The following is a 20653-nucleotide window of genomic DNA, read 5'->3' as shown; positions in this document are numbered from 1 at the left end:
CTGACGAATAACTAGTTATTCGATCAACGCGTGTAGAAATCTGGAAATATTTCCCCGGGCCGGAGTCGGAAGCTCTGCAGCCAGGACCTCGTCCAAACCTTCAGTCATGTCAATATCACCAGGTTCTCTCAACCAACTATCTTGACGACAACAAATTCGATGGCCCACGTATATCGCCGAGAACACTGGAATACTAATGTAGGCGGTCAAAAAGCCCCCCACCGACCACTGACCTGGGAGGAACATCTGAAAGCCATTGATGAGCATCAAGAAAACAGCACCAATAGTGCCCGCCCACATGCCCCAAGGTTGTACGCGTGACCGATATGGCGATTCAATTCCGTGGAACTGGATTGCCTTCTGATACCTGAAGTAAATCACCCCACAGCAGATCCAGCTAATGAAGCCGGCCGAGTTGGTGATGTTGATGAGCCAGTTGAACACAGTGAGACTGGTGTTTGACAGGCTGAGATATGCGAGGGGGCTGAAAGCGGCGCTGGCGGCGACGGCGAAGTAAGGTAAACCATAGTTGTTGCATCTCTTGAACACGGCCGGAGCGTTGCCGGCGATCGCGAGGGAGTAGAGGTTTCTCGACGTAGAATACAAGAACGCGTTCCCTGCGGTACACGCCGAGAGGAGGATCAACGCGTTGACGATGCTGTCCAACACGGGTATACCGGCGTTTCGGATTGCGATGACGAAAGGCGAGCTGGCGGTTCCGGAAACGCTCAGTCTCGGATCGTTCGAGGGACAGACGACTCCGATCCCGATGATGGTCGGCATGAAGAGGATGATTAGACGCCAGATGTAACGTCTCGCGGCTCGTGGTAAGTTTAGTCTCGGAGACTGCATCTCCCCGGCTGTGACGATGAGCTGCTCCGGGCACAGGACGAAGGCGAATGACGCCAAGATGAAGGACTGCAGCAGAGCAATAAAGCGACCAGCGTCTCCTTCTTCGATATAGGTGTTGACGGGGCCGGGATCTTTCCAATACCGGAACCCGAGTCTGTCATGGTTCGGGCCTCCTCCAAAAAATAGGACAATCGAGAGGAAGATGAGGCCGAGAATCAGAATGACCTTCATCCCTGCACTCCAGAATTCGGCTTCCCCGAAGAAGCGGACCGGAAGCAAGTTGAGCAGGACGATGATAACAAGAATAACAGTGATCCAAATGGCTGGGTTGACGGGGGAATTCCAATAGCCGATCAAGAGCGTCGAGGCAACAAGCTCATAGGGCACTAAGATCCCGAGAGAGTACCAGTAGAGATAACCCATGGCAAAGCCGAGGCTGCGGGAGACGTATTTGTTTCCATAGTAGCTCATGGTTCCTCCGGGTACGGGCAGATAGGTTGCCACCTCTGCGATGCCGGTCACAATGCCGTAGACCAATATAGAAAGGACGCCGTACGAGACCAAGAGGAATGCCGGGCCACCAACACGTAGGACTTGGGCTGTGCCCAGGAAAAGAGAGGTCCCGATAGCGCCGCCGATGGCGATCATTTGTGAATGACGGGGTTTGAACCCGCGATGGGTTGCCTCGGTTCTCTCTTGCTCCTGGGCGCCATCTTGGATGCTCTCCGCATCGCCAGGCTCATCTTCGCGTTTCTCGGGCTGTGAGGCACTGTTGTCATTGGGAGTCTTGAGGGTGTCCACCCCCAATGTCGTTGCCATCGTTTGCGGATGAGTAGAGATGAATGTAGGAAGATAGGAGACTACTGGGTGACAGGAAGAGTAGGAATCGATGAGTAGGCGTACAAAATGAAGCTCTCAGGGCGTCGGGCAGTTGTGACATCAGGAGTTGAAGGTTCAGTCGGTGGGATGATGGCCTTAAATCATGTCTTGCGAGTATGCCTTCCGGGAGTGTGCAGATAAGGTGCAGGTCAAGACTGACATAAACCAAAAGATGACTTCGTCATTGGATCACGAGCTAAGTCCAAAACGTCAACCGCCATCAACTACAGCTCCCTCTTCGTTCCTCTAAATCAAATGATAGGCGGAACGACTGGGATTGACTTGTGTGAATTGCTCGAACTACCCCGACTTACCATTGATACGCTTCCCATGACTCGAATTCAAAACATCCGGAGTCCAAGATCGCGGGGGAAATCTCACTTCCTTTGATGCCAGCCTAGCTTGCATACCGGCATCCGAGAATGAACGAATCTAAACTTCATACATCCGAACCCCGAGCTGACGACAATCCCGATATATCTCCATTCTTTCCATGATGGAGATTACATATCAGCATATATCAAATCGAGGATTGGTGGGCGCCAACGGCGGCTGCGCAGGGGTCCTCGACCTAAGCTGTTACAGTTGTGATAAGCAGTTCCCAGGTTGCATCAGTATTATTACTCAACCATGGTGGTCGGCGGTCTCTTTCAGATTAATAGAGTCATCTAAGGAAATCGTACATTGGCACAAATAACAAAGTTCACAAAGTCTGTGAGGTCTTTAATGTGGCACCGTCTTCTTATCCTTCTATATCGACCGCGTTTATCAAACAGACAAACCTCGAGATCACAACGAGGCAACTTTGCAACATGGCTCATCCCTTTGTTACGGACTCTAACATCTTACACCGTACCTTTTCCGGACGTCCAGAGAGAGTGGTCTCGGCCTCCGGGGTAACCCTCTTCCTCGACTCGGGACGCGAGGTTCTCGATGCCTCCGCCGGCCCGGCGGTTTCCTGTCTGGGCCACGGGCGCGACGAAGTCGCCGAAGCGATCTCTAAGCAAATACGCCAGCTAGCCTACCTCTACTCCGGTGCCCAGTTCACCTGCGACGCAACCGAGAAACTGGCCTCTCTTCTCCTCGAAAGCCGGCCAGGCGGCCTGTCGAAAGCCATCTTCGTCAACTCTGGCAGCGAGGCAACCGATGCCGCCATCAAACTCGCCACGCAGTACTGGCACGAAAGGGGCCTGCCCCAAAAGACACACTTCATTGCGCGGAAACAGAGCTACCACGGAAACACCATCGGTGCTCTCTGCGTCTCTGGGCACTCGTCACGCAGGGCATTGTACGGGGACTGGCTTTCGAACAATGTTAGCTTCGTGGACCCGTGCTACGCCTATCGTCTCAAGGGCGATGGGGAGACCGATGAAGAGTACGTGCTCCGTCTCGCAGATCAGCTCGAAAACCAGGTCCTTCGCGTCGGCCCCGAGAACGTAGCTGCGTTCATCGCGGAGACCGTTAGCGGGACTACGCTTGGTTGTTTGCCCGCAGTGCCGGGCTACTTCAAGGCTGTACGGGAGATCTGTGACAAGTACGATATACTGCTCATCTTAGACGAGGTGTGTGTGAATCCGATCATCTTCAGTAGATTGGGCATTAACGAGATTTGGACATAGATCATGTGCGGTATGGGTAAGACAGGCACGATGCATGCTTGGGAGCAAGAGAGAATCTCAGGCCCAGACATCCAGACTGTTGGTAAAGCCCTCGGCGGAGGATTCATTCCCCTGTCGGGCGTCTTTCTCCGTGACAAGGTCTTCGAAGCTCTGGCTTCAGGCTCAGGCGGATTGGCCCACGGCCACACCTTCCAGGTGAGCTTCTCTAGCGTCTCTCCTTTGTATCTTCACTTGAAGCGTTAACTGACCTTGAAATGCGCCATCCAAGGCACATCCTGTAGCATGTGCTTCAGCGATCGAAGTTCAACGAATCATACGGGACGAGAATCTGCTTCAAAATGTGGCCGACATGGGAGCTGTATTGGAGAGACTTCTGAACGCCGAGCTTGGTCCACTTCGACCAGTGGCGGATATCCGGGGACGCGGTCTGTTCTGGGCCGTCGAGTTCATGAAGGACAAGGAAAAGAAGATACCCTTCTCTCCAGAGGCCCAGTTCTGCAAGCGGGTGGTCGACCGGGCGTTGGCGCTGGGGCTAAACATTCTGGGGAACTTGGGGACGACTGGGGAGGTTCACGTGGAGCATGTAATCATGTCGCCGCCGTATGTTGTGACTGAGGGTGAGTTGCGGCGAATGGTTGACATCCTGAAGAATGCAGTTCAAGATGTTAGTCGGGACTTTTTCGAGCCTGACCAGCCACGACTGTAGTTTCCATAGCATCGGCACCAATATAGGTAGCAACAATAAGCCAAGCTCCTGAAATGACATATTTCATGTTGTCGCTAAATGTCTTCTTTTGATGGGTCGACTTACCAGCCCGAGACTACATTATGTGATGAATTACGTGAATGGAATGAAACAATCTACGTGCACACAAGCATCATCCACAACGTAGACGCAAGTAGGCGACAAAAGTTTTGTCACACAGCACCAATGACAAGTTGCCCCTCAACCGACTGCATCAATTTGGGCGATTTCTGATAGAGAACTGTCTATTGGGGTTCGGTTCTAAGGCGCATCTGTCTTGTGTCGACTACTTACATGAGAGCCGGCATACCCCTGAGTTCCCAACTTGGCTCCGGTCGTACCCACCCCGCCGTTGGCGCCGTACCTCAACTCCTTATCAGCACGTACAACGCCCTCGTCGACCCTCTTCAACCAAACTCTCCCGCATCACGACCGCCCATAGCGCCGAGTATCCCCAAATTTCATCAACAAATCGTTGTTTCGCCTGACTGTTCATACAGCAAAACCGTTAACTCGCTCATCACCATGAGACCGGGGTCCAAGAAAGGTGGATACACGCGCCAAAGACGCGGGTGCGTGACATGCCGACAGAGGTAAGAACCCATCATGCCTCACTTCGTGATCAGCCACGGCTCACAAATGCAAGGAAGAAGAAATGTGACCAGGCATACCCGATATGCGGGCACTGCTCACGTCTGAATCTGATCTGCAAGAGAGAGACTCCACGACCGCTCAAACCCTCTTCCCCCTCCTCCCTGTCCCCCGAAAACCCGGGGAGGACCGACGCAGAGAACTCTGTCATTTGTCTTTGTCGTTCACACAAAGAGGTTGTCCGCATCGCCCAATTATGCAAGCCTTTGGACTTTGTCTCAGCTGGTAATCCCGGTGATGCAGAGCCCGCCAATTTGGTCGCCAGCAGGCGATCCATGCTGCGCTATTACACGGTTACTCTGGCATTTCTTCTCACGACGAATCTAGAGAACAACTGCTTCCTATCAGGTTCGTGAGCCTGATCGGCTGTGGGGTCGACGTTTCCATCCCTGACATGTAATACTAGTTCTCATGCCGATGGCCTTCGAGTGCCAACCTCTCATGTACGCCCTCGCAGCGTCGGCATCTTCGCACTTGGCATTACGGTCTCACGATTTCAAAGACGTAGCCCTGCAACACCGGGGCCTGGCCTTGAACAAGCTCAACGCGGCGATGCGGGACTCCGAGCTATCGCCGGAAATGTGTCTCGCCGTGACCATGGTCCTGTGCTCGATGGAGTCGATATCGGACCCGACAGACATCTGGTATCATCATCTCGCGGGTGCCGCAGCCGCCCTGAAAGCCGAACCGTGTAGCCAGACCCTAGACCCCGGGACGGAGGCCACGTGTCTGTCGTCTCCCGAGGGCAAGTGGCTTCTTCGGAACTTTGCCTATCATGACGTGCTAATGAGCGTCTCCATGGACTGTCGACCGTTTCTGCTCGGAGATTATTGGATGTCGGAGGACGACTCCTTTGCGGATCCGTACTTTGGGTTCGCTTCGCGGGTGCTGTTCCTGATATCGGAGACTAGTGCTCTCAACGCTGATTTCGTCGAGGCCGGGCAGGCATCTGGCGGAGATCCCACTCAACCATCCTTCTCAGACCGCGCTCGGGTTCTCGAGAGCGAAATCCTCGCTTGGGGCTGTCCCTCAGAAGATGAAGGCTCGCCATACCTGACTCAACTGGGCGAGGCCTACCGTCACGCGGCACTCGTCTACCTGTACCGCACGATCCGTCGGCACGTCCCCGGCTATTCCGACGTTCTGGAGGCGAAGATCCAGGGGTGCGTTGACAGGATCTGCCACCTCGCCGAGGACATGCCCGAGGGTTGCCTGGCCGAGTGCACGCTTGTCTTCCCGCTGTTCATCGCGGGCGGGGAAGCGCGGGCCACGGCTCACGTCGAGGCCATCCGAGACCGACTTGGGACGATTGTGGGGTTGCGTAAGTTCCGGAACGTCGAGGCTTGCGTTGATGTCCTCGACGAGGTGTGGAGGTTGCGGGTCTCTGGGTCGCGGAGTGCTGGCCGGGACCGGGTTGACTGGCTGGATGTCGTCAAGCATCGGGGGTGGAAGCTGGCTATTACCTGACGCGCCGACATTCATGTAAATCTCATAATGCCGCACAAAAGTCGAGGAGATGAAGAGGTGTAACCTTGCCTGTCCGAGATAAACCCGATGGGATTCGAGGATCTTGGATATGGGTGTATGCCGCCGTTAGCGCCGGGCAGAGATGGACAGGCATTGAGCTTTGTAACATGGTGCTCTCAGATGGAGTACAGCTCAACAAGACCATCTCACGCAGTTTTGACTGATATTTATTGCGTGAAGCACGCGATATAGGCAGCCTTTCTCTCGTACTGAACAACACACTTCTCCAAGTCATTCTACTTCAACCACCATTTCCTCGAATTCAACATCCCCAAAACCAGTCTTCAACCCAACATGTCCACGGAAACAGTCACGCACACCCTGCCAACGACACCCGCCTCAGACCCAAAGGCAGAACCCCGCCTCGACCAAGCCGCCGTACCCTACCGCGGCCCCCGCCTCCCCGCGGTCCCAGACGACCTCGTCATCCCGGGCATATTCGACATCGAATGCGACGAACGCCTCTGGGTCCCGCAGGCGCCCGGGGTCTGGTTCCGACCGCTCCTGTTCTCGGTCTCGGGGGGCTACTTCGTCAACATCCTCCGCGTGCGCCGCTCCGGCATCCTCTCGCGCCACCGCCACGCCGGCGCCGTGCACGCGACGGTCCTAAAGGGCCGGTGGCACTACCTCGAGCACCTGTGGTGGGCCACCGAGGGGGGCTACGCGTACGAGCCGCCCGGCGATATCCACACGCTCGAGGTGCCGGAGGACGTCGGGGAGATGGTCACCATGTTCCATGTGACGGGGGCGTATATCTATGTTGATCCGGACGGGGTGCCTGTCGGTGTGGAGGATGTGTTCAGTAAGCTCGACAAGGCCAGGAAGCATTACGAGGAGGTCGGGCTGGGGGCGGCGTTTGCTGACCAGTTTGTGCGCTGATGAAGACGGCTTGTCTTTTTAAGAGAGAATCGAATTGAAGTTGACTCATATTGAAGTGAACCCCATCTGGTGAAATGACCATGGATTCCTAGTTCTATGCGGTCCAAGCTATATGTAGCCCCTGTAAAGAAACTCAGAACATATAAAAACTACTTAAGTGTATTAAGCGTCAAGGTTGACCATACATTTTGCTTTCTTCTAGCCTATGTCTGGCATCGTTATCGTCGCTGGGGGTATCGTTGTTGAAAACAACTACTTTCGGGCTGTAATCAATATAACCATACTTGTTATGCTACCAGCAGCTGTAGGTATGTCACACAGTCGAACGCTGTCAATATAAGTGAATTTTTACTACATAAACCTGCTTCTGCGCTGGTTCAAGCCCGAAGACTCCTCGCTGTTCAACACAACATAAGACTGAGACTTCCAAAACAGCAATTCCAATACGAAAGCCATACCCTTCCGAGATACCGAATGATACTTGCCGAGTTCAATCAACGTCGAGTAACCCATACTCGCCGCACTCATCCGACCACGAGTAGCCCTCGTCACCCGGCCGCCGAGAAAACCTCACCACTGCGTCGACGACATCCGAAAGCGCAAACTCGTCGCTGTGCTGGTCGCTGTCAAGAACCCTTACTTCAAAAGCTCTGCTCCATCTCTCCGCTCGTCGGCTGGCGGCGGATCCTCTCTCGAATAGGGCGTTGACCGTGTCCGAACTCGTCTCCGCGTCTGAACTCGTCTCCGCGTCCGAACTCGTCTCCGCGTCTCCGTCTTTATGGTGCTTGTCGGCGGTGTCTTTGCTACCGCTGTTGTCTCTGCGCTGCCGTTTTGTCCTGACGGCGGCCGATTCGTCCTCGGACGAGCTCGGGATTGTTCGTTTTCTGTTCATCGTCTTTGACTTTTGCTCTTCAGCGCCCCCGTCGTCGTCTTTGCGGCTCTCCTCCTCGTGGGGCGATGAGCCTCTGAGCATCTTGACCCAGCTAAGATACTCCGAGTAGGATGGCTTTTTGCGCCAGCGGCGACGGTACCAAGAGTGGTGGTAGTCGCATTGCGCCAGTTTTTCGTAGACGCGGCTCTTCGGTTGGGTGGATGAACACCTGCAGCGGTAGTCTTGAACTAGGAGGTGGCACCCGCAGAGGGTGAAATGTATGTAGAGATTCTTGCACATGATGTGTGTTAGGTGAGGTACAGGTACAGTATCAATGCTGAGGCTGAGGCCGGGAATGGGATTAGACGGAGATGAGAATGGTGTGTGAGGGAGATGGGAGGGAGCGGACGTTGGTGGTGAAGATGCCATACGTGTAGATTTTTTGCACGGAATCTGGAAGGCGCGGCGGAGGACCATGTCACTACAAGAGGAAGGAGCGATGTGGTGATGTGGAAAGTATTTACGTCCCTGTTCCGCTTGGCTGAAAATGCTTCCAGATATCCATGCCTCAAAATAGTCAGCTCAGACTGCCTTCGTCACAACTCTGAAGAACTCATGCTAAAATATGAATGTGCTCATCCGACTTTCGGTTGTGAGGGGGTAGGCATGTTATACAGAAATTGAAACGTAAATCTCATGATATCCCAGCCCTATATCCAACTCGAATCCACCAAACCGCTCTAAATCGCCTGCTTAAATCAAATGTTCATTCAATCCCAAGCCTGTTTGGTTGGGTATTGTCGTCCCCCAACGCCAGAAATCGTGGGGCTCGCACCACGTGGTTCTTTCCATCTCTTTCTGTCATCCCGGGGCTCGCGGTCGCGAGGATCCCATGGAGGCTCTGCCCGTTCACGCATGCGGTCTACATCAGCGTGGCTGCTGGTCCGGCGTGTGTTGTCGGGTCGCACCAGGTGCGCCCGTTCTCGCCGCTTTCGAGCGTCGCGGTCTTCTTCTCTTTCCCAGTCTACCACGCGTTCGCGGTCGCGTTCTCTGTCGCGCTCGAGATCTCTATCTCTTTCTCTGTCGCGCCGGCGGTCCTTGTCTCTGCCACGGTCTCTTTCCCTCCTTTCCCTCTCTCTTTCTCTCTCCCTAAGCTCCCTCTCTTCCATTTCCTTGCGTTTTCTCATCAGATGACGCCGGCGACCTTCCTCTTCGGAATCTGAAGCTTCAGAACCATCCGGAGGGATATGATCAGGCCAACTGCGGTTCAGTTTTGACGTAGGCAGGTGCTCGCGGCTACGGCGTGATGATGGATCGCTGCGGCGACCCGAGGTACTCCGTTGACGGTCTGGTGATCGCCCGGTTGGGAGGATGGATGCGACCTTTTCGCTGATTTTCTCAACAATGGGGATGCTACGACGGCGCGGATCGTCAGGTCGAAGCTCTGTACGATGTAAACGAGCCCCAAGAGGTGGGACTGGAGCAGGCGCAGGCGCAGGAGGAGGTACGCGCCTGAAGCCTGGCGGAGGTGGCTCATTGGAATGGTGCGTATGGGGTCTGCGCTTGGATCTGGGGCTCCCTGGGTCATCCGAGTCTGACGAAGACGATGAGTAGTGACGAGGTTGGCTGTGCCGGCGTGGTTGTACAGGCGGCCTATTGGGGTGAAGGTGCTCCGATGCATGCATAGGCTCTGCGGAAGGTGATGGATAATCGGAAAAGCTCCGGCGCCTGTGATCGGGTGGTGAGTTGGGGCCCCGGTATCGATCTTGCTCGGGGGACCGAGCCGGGATGTTCAACCGCGTCGGAGGATAACGTCCGCCGTGGCCTTGTACATGGTTGTAAGCTACCGGGCGGCCGGGGCTTGCAAAGTAGTCGGGTTGAGGACCGCGGGGAGGCGGTGACGGCTTCGGGTAGGGGTTGCGAACGTGTACGTACGCAGCCTTCACCCTGGGCTCATCTCTATTTGGCGGCCAATTTGGGGACGGGGCTGCGGTCTTGGGCGAGGCAGCATCTTCTTTGGGAGCGGCGGCTTTCCTAAGCTTCTCCGCGCATTTCTTGTGCCAGGCGGAAATTTCAGGATCGGGTTCGGTAGGGAAGGCCTCAGTTGGCAGGTCTGGAGGGAAAGGCTCGTTCGTTTCCGGGTGCTTCAAGTTCCAGTGCTTGACGGCATACTGAATGAAGGGAACATGCTCCTCTGGGTCGAGCAGAATTTCGATGATCTCCCATCGTACGAAACCTCGTTGTGTCAAGGCGGGGACGGAAGGGGCGTCAAAGTCGTTGTCGGAGGGTTGCATGGAGTGTTGGCAGCCGGTGACCTGCCATATGTAAGAAATGGCGGGGTGGGGCATCTCGATAAAGAGGGCTTATGACGGCGCGTCAGCATAACATGTCTGCGCTGCGCGCAAAGGGCAGATGGTGTACTCACCATCGTAGTTTCCGCCGACAGCCCTGTAGAAGGCAGCCAGCTTTTGAGGAGTCAAGGCCTGGACATCTTTGTCGCCAACTTCTGTGATCTTTGGGTTGGCGGGGTACGTCAGTGACTGGGAACCGGAAGCGCAAAGTCAAAGCGGGGTGGAGGAAAGAGGCCGCTGCGGATGGGGAATGTGACGGCACGTACGATGTGATTTCCGATGGCACGCAGCAGAGCATCAAAGGTGGCTGTTGGACGCTTGTCCTGGTTGATCAGATAACCGTAAAATTTTGGAGATTTTTGATCTGAAGTAGTTGGTTTAGGCTGAGGCTGAGGCTGGGGTTGAGGTTGAGGTTGAGGTTGAGGTTGAGCCGTGGACTCTTTCGAGTCGGACTCTGTGGTCGCTGTCGCCATTCAGGGCCGGCCGGACTTTCCACATCAACAGTTTTTCGCGGACGGAAAAGGTCCCCAGGAATGCTGTGCGGAGATCGGACGAGGGAGCCAAATATACCGGTGATGGCTTTTCAAGTCGGCGCCGGCAGCAGCGTTTGGCGCGGCGAACGATGGCGGGCGGCCAGCTGGAGACAGCCCACGACCGAGAGGAGCGTGGCTTTGGAGCGAACAGGTTGTTGAATCGACTCGTTGGGTGAGGAGGACGGGAGGGAGGAACAAGCCGGGCTGTCGTTGAAGTGCGACCAGAGTTAAGGGTATCAGGTGTACTAATAACGGGAAGCTAGAGTATTTGCGCCTCAAATGCGGACTGCAATAAGGTCATCGTACGAGGGAGATGTAAGGCAGCAGCGGGATGAGGCCAACTTGAGGTAGGTAGGTAAGTCCAGTGAGTCAAGTGTGCGAGCGAGTGGGAGGCGCAGGCCGTTGACAATATGCGCATGCGCGAGCGATAGCAGGCGAGGATGAGTATGAGTATTGAGTATGCGCATGCGGGTGGATGCAACGATTAAAGGTGTGTCCGAAAAGTGAGAGACGGAAGGACGAGATGAGAGAGGGAGACGGAATGTTTTGGTCGCTGATAGGTAAGGTAGCTGCGGTGGGCTGGCAGGAGCTGATGATGTAACTGAAGTACTCGGACTGCAAGCGCAGGCGGGCTGGGTACCTGCACCTGCACTGGACCTGCACGTTTACCGCAAAGGTGAGAATCGGGTTGTGCAACTCCAAGATGGAGGTTGGAGGGGTCAATACGCAACAGCAACAGCAGCAGCAACAGCACACGATGGACATCGAGAAGGTCCATCAGCCATCAGGCAGAGACCAAGAACGGGTATCCGTCGGGACAGGGGCCACACAGGGACACAGGGACACAGGGCAGTGGCAGGTAAGAATAGAGCTCAAACAGGGAAAACGTTTGGTTCTGGGGCTGACACGTGCACCCCGGCCTTGCCTTGCCTTGCCTGCCTGCCTTACCCAGGTACTTTCCAAGTTGTACCTCCACCACCTAAACATTCCCAGACACAACATTTGCGATGCGATGCGATGCGATGCGATGCGACGAGATAGCACGAGATGCTTCCTCCCGTTCTCCGCCTTTCCATCCGACTCTCTGTCCGTCCTCCGGTTATGTCACTTCCAGCTGCACAGGGCTGACTCTCACCGGTTCCTCAACTCCCTGCTGTCCCCTCTGACTTGCATGCAGGACGTCCCATCCTCGATGCAGAGACTCGGATTCCCCAGTACATCACTGTCAGGTTGGGATGAACAGTGGATTTTCTGACAGGCAATCCTATCTTTTTCCCCGTCGACAACCTTCAACAAGAGATAGGGCAGGGCAACCTCGAGAATTCCAAGGCAGCCAGACCCAGGTCCTACTTCTTTCTACTCCAGCGATGCCATTCGAAGGCGATGGATGTCCAAAAGCCCCGATGCCCAGCCGGCCACCCGGGATGCAGCCTGAAAGTCTGCCCAGATGAGCCCTTCGCTGGAGACCACCTGCTGCGATGTGCCTTGTTGCGGGGGCTGGCAGCCGCTCAGCCGCCGGATTCCCTCCCACACCCACCAGACACAGAGGCAGAGGCAGAGGCAGCCCGACTAAGCCGACAGGTTGGAACTTGGAGCCACACGACGCGAGGAACTACCTGGAAACTACTGCGGCAGAGGCCACCAGCAGTGAGCCTAAACCTGGGAGACGTGTAAACTTTGCCCATCACGACCTTCAACCCAACCACCACCACCACCACCATCAATACGCAACCATCACCACACCAAGTACACAACGGCATCAGAGCGCGCTTCGACTTTCGCCCCATGCTCTCGATACGCGCCTGACGACCGGATGCTGCTCCGCGGTGCCTTGACTGTCTTGAGCACCGATGCCACCCCGCGATCCCGTCCGCGTCTTCCCCCGTCTCGTCCCAATCGTTGCGCCATCTGTGTATGATGCAGTCGCAGCCAAGCTTTGGAGACGGCCGAATCTGGCGGTGAGCAGACGACGATGTCAAGTTACGAACGAGGCTTGCAAGGACCCGGTGCTGTGCATTGCGCTTACTGCCATGTACCAACCCTACCATTATCCGACTTTATGGTATTTTGGAAACCACCCTATGATGCATGGCCTGCCAGCCGAACGTCTATCGGCATCTTTCTAATACTATCTTTATCCTACATGGATCTCGCCAGCATCCCCTGTCTACACGGGACGGCCGATGTCCTGCAACAATTCCATCGTCTCAACTTTCACTGGAATGCAGAGTACCAGAGCCCGACAGCGGCTCCCGCAATTGACAGAAAACTCCTTACAAAATTGAGCGTCTGCCACCTCGTGAGCAGCTCCTTGGTCTCGGACCATCCCAACGCCGTGACGCCTTGCGCACCAGCCATAAGCTTCTCGTTTGTTGTCGACATGAAGACAAAGGTGTACGGTACGATGGCGATGCTTAGCGCCCCGGCAACCACGAACGGCTTCCACGCCAGTCCGTGGCTGTACCGGTCATAAGCCGAGTAGACCAGCGACACGAAGGCAACGCCGGCGAGCTTGGGTCCCAGTGACTTGCCGCGCAAGAAGATATTTTGCCACAGCTTCAGCGCGTGAATGGGCTCTGCGCTGGTTTCCAGGGCTGCCGACATGCTAAAGATGGACAACGACTGTCCCGCGCCTGATCTAAATTTTAGTAAATGACTTTCAACGGCATCATCAGAGGCTCAGAGGTAAAATGACGAACCTGCCCACCACGCGCATCCAAGGATGCCAGTCGCCGTTGCGATGTTGTTGGCCAAGCCGAGTTGCGACATGTTGCTGTAGGGGCAGTGTGTGGCTGCCAAGTGGCTGAGATGAATCTGGCTTATTGATGATAGGGACTCCCGTTTTCTCACGAGATTTATATTGGATGAATGATTTTAATGCTCTAGGCTCTATACTCTATTCAGCGGTCCGGCCGAAACCCAATCCATTATATACAAGCTATTCGATGGACACGCGGATGTTACCATCGCCGACTCGACACCCGGAGAATCGCGGACGACAAAAAATGTCCGAGGCGTCTCCCGTCCCGTTGCCGCCCGCCGCCGAGTGCTCGACGGCTTTAAAAGGGTGGTCATGCGGTTGCCTAATCTTGCCCCAGAACCCTCAATCTCTTGATCGGCCACCGGTCATTAGCATCCCGGGCCGGTGTTCTGATGACGGAAAAGTCGGGCTTGTTCGGACAACTTGCAATCCCAAGTTTTAAGATGGCAGGCTGCATCCCCAACGTCATAAGCTGAACACCACCCCAAGCTGATTACTGCTTGGGCCGATGCATACTGTACCCGACGAGAACGATCGTCTGATTTTCTCCGTCTTGTTCCTCCCACACCTTGAACTTTTCGAACCCAATTTTCCGCAGCATTTTCTGGCTGGGTCCGTTATCCTCCGCCGTCACGGCCGTGATAAGCTCTTCGACGACGACATCATCGTCCCCTACGGTGCTCCTCTCAACGACGCTCGCCTTCTCGACGCTGATTTCACACTCGGAGCGGGGCAGAGACCACCAGGCCCCGAGAAACGCCAGCAGAAACTCCGTGCCGTACCCGCTGCCCCAAAAGTCCTCCAGGAGCATGTACCCGATTTCCGGCCAGCCCAGCTCGCCGCGGGGCTTTTTACACCCGCCGATGCCAATCCACTGGCCCGTCGACCGCAGGCAGATGGAGACGTTGAAGTTGCCAACGTCATGCGGCGGTAGGTCCTGCGCTAGCCTCGCCCGCGTCTCTTCCAGATCGGCGTCGATGCGTCCCGCGGCTGACCATTTCATCACGGAGGGCTGAGTGCGCAGCGCGTGCAGAGCCTGCAGGTCGTCCGGGGAGACGGGCCTCAGTATTAGTCGCTCCGTGACGACGGGCTCCCGGGAGGCGTGTGGTGGTAGCGGTATTGTTGGCAGAGTCGTTTTGACCGTGGCGAAGCTTAGAGGTTCGACGTCCATGATGAACTGGCTTTTTTCTTGGCGTTGGTTCACTAGTCGTGTCTTTCGTCCTAGTCAACGGGCAACCCGATTCAGGTGAGTTCTGAGGTAAGCTGTTGCTCGGATTTCCGGATAGTGAGACTTCTTTGTTTCAGTCTCTTTGAAGATGCAGTCTATGATTATCCAAGATTTTATAGTCAGCCGAGATTGACTCATTCTCGGGTCAATTTCTATCAGTGAGTAAGTCCTTAGTGCACGATTGAGATAGCGAGGCCTTCGGCATTTTCGCGCTTTACTGCTAGCGCTCATCGCGAGCCATGAAACGAGGGGCTCAGCTCCGCAATATGACTGGGACTACCAGGCCTGATGACTGTCCCGACTGCCCTTCTCTCCTCCAAACCCCTCCTGCTTCTCACCCCGTTCCGAGCTGAGCGTCCTCTCCGGCCGGAATCCCACATGCACCGCACCACTCACCCGGAACCTGGGACATCATCCAAGTGAGGTACGGATACGGACCCTGGGCGAGGAGAGACATCGGGTCTCCGAGACAGACACCTTTAAGCTTTCCCCGACCGGCTCTCGAAGTGGAGATCTCGGCCGTCTAAGGAATTTTGACCATTGCCGAATGCAACAAGTCGATCTCCATTCTTCTAGGCCACAGCAATCCTGCACACATATCTCCCAACTCATCGCCAAGAAAATCTCAACGACACATCTTCCTCTTCATGAGCGTCCTGGATTGATGCTCATCTTCAACGGCCTCTCGTCCAGTCAAATCGGCGCCGCATAAGCCCCTGCTCTCAATGCCTTGGGCCAAAACCACCCGGGCTTACTACTACTACCTACACCCATCTCACTCAACTGCTCACTACGAAACCAGACCCGACTAGCGACACGCTCACACACACACACACACATCACATCACATACGTCAGCACGTCTCACAAAGCCCTCAGAAACGATGACACCACCGGCATCAGGCTCATCGGCGGCCAAACCCCAACAACCAGATCAAGGCGGCAAACAACCCCTCAGCTGCGCCAACTGCAGGCACCGCAAGATCAAGTGCGACAAGGTCCAGCCGCGATGCACGCAGTGTGAGCGCGCCGACCTCGACTGCGTCTTCCCCTCGCGCAAGCGCAACCGGAAGCCCCGCCAGGGCCGCCAGAGCGAGCTCCTCAACCGCATCACGCGCCTCGAGAGCATCGTCTCAAAGGTCGACTCCGGAAACCTCGACAGTAAAGATGGCGCCGCCGCCGCCGCCGCCTCCTCTGGGGCCGTTGCCGCCGCGACGGCCGCCGCCGCCCGGGTCTCCGCCGCCCGCGGGAGGAGCAGCTCCGCGGCGCCCAGCGACTCGGAGCCGTCTGAGCCCGCCGCCCCGGGGTGGGACCAGCCCGCGCCGGCGGCGAATCTGATGAGCGCCGAGTTCTGGGAGAACCTCTGCCAGGAGGTCGAGGGCATGAGGCAGGCGCTGGACCAGCCCTCGGACGGCGACGAGTCGTCCGAGGACGAGGCGCCCACGACGAGCCCCGAGAGCTCCACCAACAAGGGGCTCACCCCGCCGGCGCTGTCCGGGCTGATCTCGAGCAGCGGCGTCCTGAGCAGCACCGACAACGAGCTGAAGCACCCCCCGCGCGAGCACATTTTGTATATGTGCCGGGTCTTTTTTGAGAATGTCGATCCCGCGTTCAAGGTCCTGCATCGGCCGACGACGTCGGCTGAGCTGGAGGCTTTTGCGAATTCGTCCACTAGACGAATCGACGATGCTACGGAAGCGTTGTTCTTTTCGATGTATTTTGGAGCTATTACGAGTCTATCTAATGCGGCATGTTTGAAGAATCTAGGCGAGGAGAGGAGTATTCTCGCTCAGCGATATAGGGACGGCGTCGAGAGGGCGCTTCACAAGGCGGATTACCTTAACAGCACCGAGATCAAAACCCTCCAAGCGCTCACATTCTACGTCGTAAGTCAAACTACCCTTTCGAATTCGAAATCAAAACCTGACCAAAGGCAGTGCTTCCTCCGCACCCACAACGCGTCCCGCGCCACCTGGGCCCTGATCCCGCTGGTCGTCCGCCTAGCCCAGGCCCTGCACCTCCACCGCGACGGCGTCTCGCCCCCGCTCCCGCCCTTCGAGGCCGAGATGCGCCGCCGGCTGTGGTGGATGATCGTGGTCCTCGACATCCGCGCCGCCGAGGACCGCGGCACCGACGCCGCCATCGCCCGCCAGTCCTACAACACCCGGCTCCCCTTCAACCTCGACGACGGCGACTTCGGCCCCTCCACGACCGCCCCGCTCGAGGACAGGACCGGCCCGACCGAGATGACCTTCTGCCTCTGCACGTCCATGAGCTCCGGCATCTTCGGCAACCTCCGGCCCCGGCACCCGCAGCTCGCGCTGGACCACGACGGCACCCCGGAGCCGACGACGAGCGAGGACGAGATCATGGCCCACGCGCAGAGGCTCGAGGCGCTGTTCGGGACGGCGCCGCCCAAGACGACACCCAAGGACGGCAGCGGCGGCGGCAGTGGCGGAACGGCCGAGGCGGAGGACGCGTCGCACCTGCCGGCGAACCACGCGGCGGTGACGGTGCGGATCATCATCCTGAAGATGTGGCTGTCGGCGCAGTACCCGTTCACGCCGCGGGCGGCGGCGGCGGCGGCGAAGCCGCGCGTGGCGAGGGAGACGATGCTGCGGACGGCGGTGAACACGATCGAGCTGGTCGAGTTCAGCACGAGCACGTACCGGGAGCGGTTCGGGTGGTGGATCGACAGCTACGTGCAGTGGCATCCGCTCGCGGTGGCGCTGGCGGAGCTGTGCGTGCAGACGAGGGGGGAGCTGGTGGAGCGGGCGTGGAAGGTGGTGGACAGGAACTTCTCGGAGATGGGGGCGAGGATCGCGGACACGAGGAGGGGCACGCTCTGGCGGCCGCTGAAGAAGTTGCTCAGGAAGGCGAGGGCTGCGCGGGCGAATGCTCTGATGGGGGATTTGAAGATTGGTGCCGGACCCGTGGGCAGTGCTGCTGCTGGTGCTGCTGGAGCGGTAGGCGGTGCGGCTGCCAGACCGGCGCCGGGACCGAGACCAGCTCCCACTGCCGGGAAGATAGAGGAAGAGGAGGATGACGATGAGGATGACGAGGATGAGGACGGGGAGGGAGATATGGACGTCGATGTTGAGGCTGTCGAGAATCGCCAAGCAATGCCGCCACCTATGGCGCCTCCTGCGGTGCCTCCTGCGGTGCCTCCTGCGGCGCCTACCGGCGTCGGCGTCGGTATCGGACCCGGTGCCGGTGTCGGTGTTGGCGTAGGTGCTCCCATCGGGGGCGGATTGGGAGGAGGGGCCAACATCATGGACGATCTGCGGGCCAACGCGTCCATCGCGCCCATGGCTCCGTTCGGCAACACGCCCATGTGGGAACACCCGCAGGATCTGATCAACCACTTCGGGTTCCCGATGGACGCCGGGGAGTTCTCGTGGGATTGGAGCACGTGGAACGAGTTCGTGGACGACGCCAACACGGAAAGGTCGCCTGGGGACGGGTGAGAGGCGGTGGTGTACGATATGATTTGTGTAATTGTAACGTGTATCATTAGTCTTTTTGGGACGTGGGAGCGAGATCTCCAATTCAGCCTTGTTCTTCATGATTTCGGACTGGTTGATGCCACTGCAGCGTGATTGCCTACGATTGTGTCTGCGAGAAGAGTCGAAGAAGTGGGAATCAAGGGCCGTTGTGGCGAGGGCGGCACATAATTCAACCACTATCCTCCAACAACTACGGCCTACTCATCACCAGCTAGTTGAACAATTCACTTCACATGACAACCACTTACGAAACTTCTGATGTCTTGGTGTTCACCGGCTTGAATTGACCTACAGCTTGACCTACCAGGAGCCCCAACCGGCTAACTCGAAGAGACGTCACCAGGCCGGCCTGTATCGGTCCAAGCTGATCTACCGAAGGCATTTTCTCATAAACAAGGTCATGATTCACGAGCTTCGTACTCAGGTATCGTCATTCGCCGGGTCTATCAGAGGACTCTCTTTTGATCTTTTCCCACTTTTGGCCATGCTCGAAAATTGTGATTCTTCATTTCATTTTTGTGTTGGCCCCCGCCTTCAGAAAGCAAATGTGAATAGTTCCATGAGACCTAGTGAACACCTGCCAGTAGTAGTAGCCCACCCCTCCATTTGTCGAAAACCAGAGAAACAACGCCGCACAATGATTTATGCGAAAGTGGTGGGGCGCTTCGCGCTGAAGATCTTCTGGTTGGAGATCTTGGAGACGCGGTGGGGGAGGGGGAAAGAGAGGTCCTTGGTGAGGAGCTGGCGGATGTAAGGGCGCTTGACGTCCTCGACCTTCTCGAGCTCGACGACCTTGAGGATCTGTTCGGGGGTTGGGTTAGCGGTCTGGAGGATTTTCGGAAACGGGAGGGCACGTGACGTACGTGGATGGACCTGAAGCGGGCACGGTGGCGGGCGGCCATGTCGGAGTAGAGAGCCTCGACGGCGTCGGTGCGGGACATCTCACGGTACTCCTTGTACATGTTGTGGGTGCCGGAGCGGGAGTCGTAGCGGATCCAGATACCGAAGTTCTTGACCTTGAGGGGGTGCTTCTCGTGGATCTGCAGGGAAACGCGTTAGGTCACGGGTCTTTGAAGATCGAGCGGGAGTCGAGTCTACATACCTGCTTGACGCTGACGATCTCACCGGTGGCCTTCTTGACCTTCTTCAGGCCGCGCAAGAAGTACCAGTAACGGGACTTCGCAACCGTGACGTTGGGAGCGAAGATGGTCATGCGGTACAGGGAAGGAGTCGGGTTGGACTCGGTGGGCAGGTGGCGCCCGATGACCTCGTATTCCGTGAGACGACCTGGAGCAGATGCTGTTAGCTGCTGCGTGCCATCTGGAGCCAAATATTCCCCCCCATCCACCCAAGTGCGATGTCGTTTGCGATGACCGAATGCGTAGTTGGTAGTTGATGTAGTGCGACGATGACAGTGCGGTCGATTGGAAACAAATCAAGTCGGTATCGGTCAGAGAGCAGACGTCTCCCGACATGGGAAACCGAGATGAGGGCAAAAGACCGACATCACCCATTCAAACAACAAAATTTGCCCATGACGAGGGGTACGTCACGCGATCCCATCAACGGTCCCAAAGGCTCGTGAGCGCAGTTCGGCAAGCAATTGATTCCAGCCTGCTGTCGTCGAAGTCGGTTCGCATCACGGGTGTCGAAAATTCTTGTCGTCGGTTCGCAGGTTTCGTCGGCATCGCACATTCGCATCCAGGTTCCGAGGGGAGGTAGAAGAGATTTCATTTTGCTTACCCATCTGAGCGGCTGTTAGAAAACAATTATCCTCACGGCTGTTGGAAATGTGCTGGTCACTTACTTTGAAGAGCTGGCCGATGGTCGAATATCCGATATCGTGGTGGTTGCTGCAGGGTCAGTTCCGATTCAAAGGGAAAGGGAAAAAAAGAATTTGTGCTTGAGAAATGTTGTGTGCTCCAACCTAAGCGCGGCCGGGCCTTGTGGGGTAAGGGCTGTGGCTGGTGGGTCCCACTTGCCCGTTCCAGCGTACAGGTGTGGCTGCTCGCCTGAAATCTCGGCAAGGCCAGTGGGGAGTAGATTGATGCCTGAATATTGGGGCAAAACAGTCCTTGCTGCCTCACGGCAGCGACATTCTGGCCCCGGTCGTGGTTGCCTTCTTTTGACCAATCACAGCGTGGTTCGATCTTCTCTCAGAAGAGCCGGCCATCACCCAGGAGACGACACACCACACCCTGGCGATCTTAGAGGGTCACTCACTGCCGGATATCAGATGCACTTCATCTGAA

General features: G+C 56.5%; 9 protein-coding genes across 9 annotated transcripts; 3 read left to right on the top strand and 6 right to left on the bottom strand.

Moving 5' to 3' along the window:
* Positions 1-15: 15 nt before the first annotated feature.
* Positions 16-1671, bottom strand: CkaCkLH20_06694 (amino acid permease; the record flags this gene model as incomplete). The annotated part of the gene is made up of 2 exons (XM_038889411.1): positions 16-98; positions 234-1671. The coding sequence occupies 2 exons, from the start codon at positions 1669-1671 to the stop codon at positions 16-18; spliced, it is 1521 nt and encodes a 506-aa protein (XP_038745223.1).
* Positions 1672-2543: 872 nt separating this feature from the next.
* On the top strand, positions 2544-6213 carry CkaCkLH20_06693 (putative class III aminotransferase; the record flags this gene model as incomplete). The annotated part of the gene is made up of 5 exons (XM_038889410.1): positions 2544-3293; positions 3351-3545; positions 3619-3967; positions 4990-5094; positions 5153-6213. 5 exons carry the CDS (start codon positions 2544-2546, stop codon positions 6211-6213), a joined length of 2460 nt encoding a protein of 819 aa, XP_038745222.1.
* A 354-nt stretch (positions 6214-6567) lies between these two features.
* On the top strand, positions 6568-7152 carry CkaCkLH20_06692 (uncharacterized protein; the record flags this gene model as incomplete). The annotated part of the gene is made up of 1 exon (XM_038889409.1): positions 6568-7152. The coding sequence occupies one exon, from the start codon at positions 6568-6570 to the stop codon at positions 7150-7152; it is 585 nt and encodes a 194-aa protein (XP_038745221.1).
* A 490-nt stretch (positions 7153-7642) lies between these two features.
* CkaCkLH20_06691 (uncharacterized protein) lies at positions 7643-8323 on the bottom strand (the record flags this gene model as incomplete). Its single annotated transcript, XM_038889408.1, has 1 exon — positions 7643-8323. The coding sequence occupies one exon, from the start codon at positions 8321-8323 to the stop codon at positions 7643-7645; it is 681 nt and encodes a 226-aa protein (XP_038745220.1).
* A 967-nt stretch (positions 8324-9290) lies between these two features.
* Positions 9291-10847, bottom strand: CkaCkLH20_06690 (uncharacterized protein; the record flags this gene model as incomplete). Its single annotated transcript, XM_038889407.1, has 4 exons — positions 9291-9711; positions 9803-10385; positions 10449-10563; positions 10641-10847. The coding sequence occupies 4 exons, from the start codon at positions 10845-10847 to the stop codon at positions 9291-9293; spliced, it is 1326 nt and encodes a 441-aa protein (XP_038745219.1).
* A 2274-nt stretch (positions 10848-13121) lies between these two features.
* CkaCkLH20_06689 (uncharacterized protein) lies at positions 13122-13676 on the bottom strand (the record flags this gene model as incomplete). Its single annotated transcript, XM_038889406.1, has 2 exons — positions 13122-13540; positions 13607-13676. The coding sequence occupies 2 exons, from the start codon at positions 13674-13676 to the stop codon at positions 13122-13124; spliced, it is 489 nt and encodes a 162-aa protein (XP_038745218.1).
* Positions 13677-14161: 485 nt separating this feature from the next.
* CkaCkLH20_06688 (acetyltransferase) lies at positions 14162-14839 on the bottom strand (the record flags this gene model as incomplete). Its single annotated transcript, XM_038889405.1, has 1 exon — positions 14162-14839. One exon carries the CDS (start codon positions 14837-14839, stop codon positions 14162-14164), a length of 678 nt encoding a protein of 225 aa, XP_038745217.1.
* A 940-nt stretch (positions 14840-15779) lies between these two features.
* Positions 15780-18362, top strand: CkaCkLH20_06687 (uncharacterized protein; the record flags this gene model as incomplete). The annotated part of the gene is made up of 2 exons (XM_038889404.1): positions 15780-16781; positions 16833-18362. The coding sequence occupies 2 exons, from the start codon at positions 15780-15782 to the stop codon at positions 18360-18362; spliced, it is 2532 nt and encodes an 843-aa protein (XP_038745216.1).
* A 681-nt stretch (positions 18363-19043) lies between these two features.
* On the bottom strand, positions 19044-20399 carry CkaCkLH20_06686 (putative ribosomal L18ae protein family; the record flags this gene model as incomplete). The annotated part of the gene is made up of 6 exons (XM_038889403.1): positions 19044-19202; positions 19265-19441; positions 19504-19688; positions 20145-20148; positions 20209-20254; positions 20329-20399. 6 exons carry the CDS (start codon positions 20397-20399, stop codon positions 19044-19046), a joined length of 642 nt encoding a protein of 213 aa, XP_038745215.1.
* Between the last annotated feature and the right edge of the window lie 254 nt (positions 20400-20653).

This window comes from Colletotrichum karsti (genome assembly GCF_011947395.1).
Source record: "Colletotrichum karsti strain CkLH20 chromosome Unknown Scaffold20, whole genome shotgun sequence".
NCBI classification, from domain to species: Eukaryota; Fungi; Ascomycota; class Sordariomycetes; order Glomerellales; family Glomerellaceae; genus Colletotrichum; species Colletotrichum karsti.
The sequence above is the reverse complement of the archived record's forward strand: the minus strand, read 5'-3'. Positions and strand labels throughout refer to the sequence as shown.